At 48.3% G+C, this 4166-nt stretch overlaps 1 protein-coding gene across 1 annotated transcript; it reads right to left on the bottom strand.

The window, feature by feature from the left end:
- Window positions 1-1419: 1419 nt before the first annotated feature.
- On the bottom strand, window positions 1420-3598 carry TEX101 (testis expressed 101; the record flags this gene model as incomplete). Its single annotated transcript, XM_081216044.1, is given in 5 exon segments — window positions 1420-1640; window positions 1801-1929; window positions 3008-3193; window positions 3342-3504; window positions 3506-3598. Coding segments are annotated over 5 exon segments (792 nt in total).
- Between the last annotated feature and the right edge of the window lie 568 nt (window positions 3599-4166).

The raw sequence follows: 4166 nt of genomic DNA, 5'->3' as shown, positions 1-4166 counted from the left end.
TTAAGAAAGTTGGCACACTTGAGTTTGTGGACTGAGAAATTTGTACCTGCTGCACAAAGCTCTTTGGCATATGATAGATATAATTTTAAAAATACCAAAACAATTCACAGGCCAAATTTTTGAAAACTGTGGCTCTCCTCCATTTACTCAGGAATGTCTTCTGCAACTGTCTTCAGTGCCATTAAGAAGCCAGTGTCCTATGGGAAACAGCTACTTGGCTTTTTCGGTTCGTTTTTTGTTTTTGATTTTGTGTTTTACCCCAAATAGTATTTACCAGTCAAGGCTCTGAATGCTTGTAATTTCCCAAATTTCTATGTCCCCTCATTAAGTTAAAGTTTTATTTATTGGTGTTTCCGCTCCCTCTTTAGAGAGATTCACCAAACTGACACGATGGAGAACTGGATGCCTGGGAACAAAGGTAACGTAGTTGCTGGAGTGGGCCTTTAACTCAAAGAGTTAATAAGAACTAGAGAACTTTCTAGAAAGAACTTGGCTGGACTATACTATGATCAGACTCCCCTGTCCTTTGTGGGAGGGGTCAACAGTTTGTATTAAAAGTCTCTCCTCCCACTCCCAGTGCAGTTTATTGTATGTCAATTAAGCCTCAATAAGGCTGTTTTTTAAAAAAATGAAAAAAAGTCTGTTCCCCTTTACTCTACCTTTTACTTTGCTCTATAGCTCCTATATCACTGGAGTCTTTTACAATAACATAGACTTTATGTATTCTTGAGTAATAAGTTAAATAAATAAGCATAACAATGTGAAAAAAGAATCTCCCCACCCAATAGTTTTTCACCAACATTCATCAGACCCTACTGAGCCCCAGGTCCCTCCTAAGTTCCTTCTGTCCACTGAGGAGGCATCAAGTAGTCAGCAGAGATGGGAAGCAATGATGTAAAGTGGGCAAGGGACAAACAGGGTAGAGGGAGACGGGGCCACTATAACTGAAGAATTTAGAGTCTGATTTTTCTCATTCTGCCACACCTCCCAGGGAAATATTAGAACCCCAAAGCAGGTGACGTTGGCCTTACAACTGGGTTGGGGGCGTTCTGGAGGAGGACAACATTAGCCTCTTGTCCAGCTAGCAAGACAAGGAAACCTATGAGAGTGAAAGGAAAACCAGACTTTAGGTCAAAACATCAGAGTGCTGGTCCTGGCTCTGCCCATAGCTATGTAAGTGTGAGAAATTCATTAAAGTTTTCGAGATCTTTGATTCCCTTTCTGCAAAATGTGTAGGTTGGAGAAGATGAATTTTAAGGGCCCTTTTAGCTCAATAATGCCACTTCCGGTTTTGAGGCATACACACATCATGGCAGAAACTTTATTAGAAATGTCAGATGCATCCACTGGGACTCTTCTTCAAATTTCCACCTGCTCCTCAGCAGAGATGTCCCATGACCCGGGACCCGAAGCACCTACTCAACGGACAAGCGCTTGCAGCAACAGCGGCAGCAGTAGCTCTAACCTCCAGACTGAAGTGTGAAGCCATGTGGCCCCACTTTCAACCTTTCGGGGAGAGACAGCGCTGAGTGGACACGTTTCCTTCACCCACAGGGGCCCTATTGTAAAGATCCCAGACATCAGCCTGCAACCATCTGCGGATGTACAGCCTTTGATCTCCAGAGGTGCGCTGAGGTCTCCTATGGAACAAGGAAGGATGGGGAGACACGCAGATGTTTTAGGAAATCAGAGAGGAGTCCAGGCCTCCCTCATTCCTGGAACCCTGAGTGTCAGAACCTCTTGGGCCACACTCAGATGTCTGGTTTTCCAGCCTCTGAAACCACCAGATGTTCAGTTTACCTCCAGTGACCTGAAGTTTTCCTTGATAGCATTGATTTGTATCGTTGGGGCAGGCAAGAGAAGGAGCATTCTGACAGGACCCCAGAGCCAGACAGGTTGGGCAGCGGAGGGCTGTTGACCCTCTGGGAGCTGACGGGGGAGAGAGAGGGACAATTAAGGGCGGGTCCCGGCTCTCGCGTTGCCTCCCCTTGCTGCCTTCTCCTCCTCAAGTCTTTCCTGCTGACGCCTCTCTACTCGAGGACTGTTAACTACCACCCCCCCACCCCTCCAGCTGATTTCTGTGCTGTCAGGACCCCATCCAACATGACTTCCAAACTCTGTGCTTAGGTGTGGAGATACAGATATGAAAAGGACACAGTTCCTGCCAGCTAGGATCACTGCCTTGAAGGAGACAGACATGTAAGTAAGTAACTACCATACAGTTCAGTAGGCATTGTGTCCAAGGTCTAGTGGCAAAGAAATGGAGGACCACCTAAGTACCTAAAGTAATTTGGTTAGGTATTTTCCCAGAGCCGAGGCCTGAGTCGAGACGGAGGAAGAACAGAGGTTAGCTATGTGAAAATGGGGGAGGGGGACGGGGGGAGGGGAGCAAGGGAAACAGCCAGGACCAAGGGCCGGAGGTGTGAGCCGGCTTGGTGGATTGGAGCATTGTGAGAAACTGTGGTGGTGATACTCAGCTGGTAGGGACAGGTGGGACTGGACTGTTTTTTTATAGCCAGCGTCCATTCTGGTTGGTCAGTACCATCTCCACTGTTAAATATTTTGAATCCTAGCCCCAACTAGAATACAATAAATGAGAGAAGGAAGAGAAGGAAATGAGCTGAAAAGATAGGCGGGGCCAGATTTCTATAGGCCTTGAGGACCAATGGGGGAACTGGGCTGTGGCCACGCGGCAAGGGGGAAGCAATGCTTGTTAGATGGATGATGCCACCACCCTGCTCAGAAACCTCCACTGACACTGTATTGCTTAATAAACCCCAAACCCCATTTACACTCCAGCCTTCACTGATGTCCCTCTGCTCGGAGCAGTGTTTCCAGACCTCAAGGTAACAATTTAGAAAAAGAAAGACAAGCCAAAGGTCTGAGGTCCTTTTGTGTATGGCCCACTTGGACCTAAGCTGAGTAAGAACACAAACAAGGAGGACCTCCCGTTTCTTCAGGGGTGTATAGAGTTTCTCTCGGCACCCATCTCTCCCCCCCAGGGTACCGTCAATCTCTTCCGTCCTCCATAACTCATGTAAGTCCTCTTTGTTGTTGCAAAAGGAGTCCTCACAGTAGTTACTGTAGGAGATTGCGACTAGGCCAGGGGCTGGCGTGTGCTGGATAAACGTTAGTGCCGGTGCCACGTCTGAGCTGCAGCCCTTAGTGGCCAAAATTGCTGTCTTGGTCCCTGCTGTGAGACAAGAGGGAAGGAACGTGGATGGGGGGCGGGGCCTAATGTTTGGCCTGGGGAAGGGGAACCGCAGTAACATGGGCATCATCGCCTCCCTTCCTGCCCCGGCCCCTGCCCCACCAGCCCAGCTGCTTCCTCCTCATTTTACCAGCTTTAATCATCAGCACGGTTTCCTGGCACAAGGCCCCATTGTCACACGTCTCAACTTTGTCTGTGGTCCAGTTAAATGTCTCTACTGGATCCGCTTCTAAACCCACGAATGTACTCTTTTGACAACGCAATTTTTGTGCCACTGGCGAGAAAATGAGATTAAAGATAAGCACTTGCCCTTCTCTGTGGGGCCCCAAACCACTCCTTTTTCACCAGAAATCCATCCTCCGTGACCCAGCCGCTCTCCCCCCACATCCCCAATACGTACAGATCAAGGTCGGGGCTCCTAGGAGAAAGAGGAACAGTAAAACCTGGAAATGACAGGCTCCCATGGCTTCTTTTAGAGACGTTTGGAAGAACTGATCAGGATCTGGGATTTGAGGAAGAAGCAGCTTTTCAGCCACATGGAACGAGATTAAATCTAAGTTCTGGCAACAAGTACTGACTTCAGGGCAGAGTTTACGGCTGTATAAAACGATGGTCTCTGCAGTCAGTCTGTCCCGATCTAGCTTGTGAGTTTGGGCAACTAGTTAACAAGCCTCAGTTTCCCTAGCTGTACTTCTCAGACTCAGCCGCCTATACCAAGGAGCTCAACAGCCCCATACCCTCGAATCTCTGGATCCATAACCTGGCCCAAAGGCCCCTTCTCCCTCAGACTCTGGAGTCCAGGTTCAAACCTACGTTCTTTCGAGGCCCAAGAACCTCAGTCCCCAGCTCCCAACTTCATCAGAACTCAGGATTCTGAGATCTAAGCCCTGTCCTACCTAGGGATCCGGGAGTTTGGGTTCAGTCACCTTTTCTGTCAGGACACATGATTCTGGGC

This window comes from Mesoplodon bidens (assembly GCF_964165515.1).
Source record: "Mesoplodon bidens genome assembly, chromosome: 18".
Lineage (NCBI taxonomy): Eukaryota > Metazoa > Chordata > Mammalia > Artiodactyla > Ziphiidae > Mesoplodon > Mesoplodon bidens.
The sequence above is the reverse complement of the archived record's forward strand: the minus strand, read 5'-3'. Positions and strand labels throughout refer to the sequence as shown.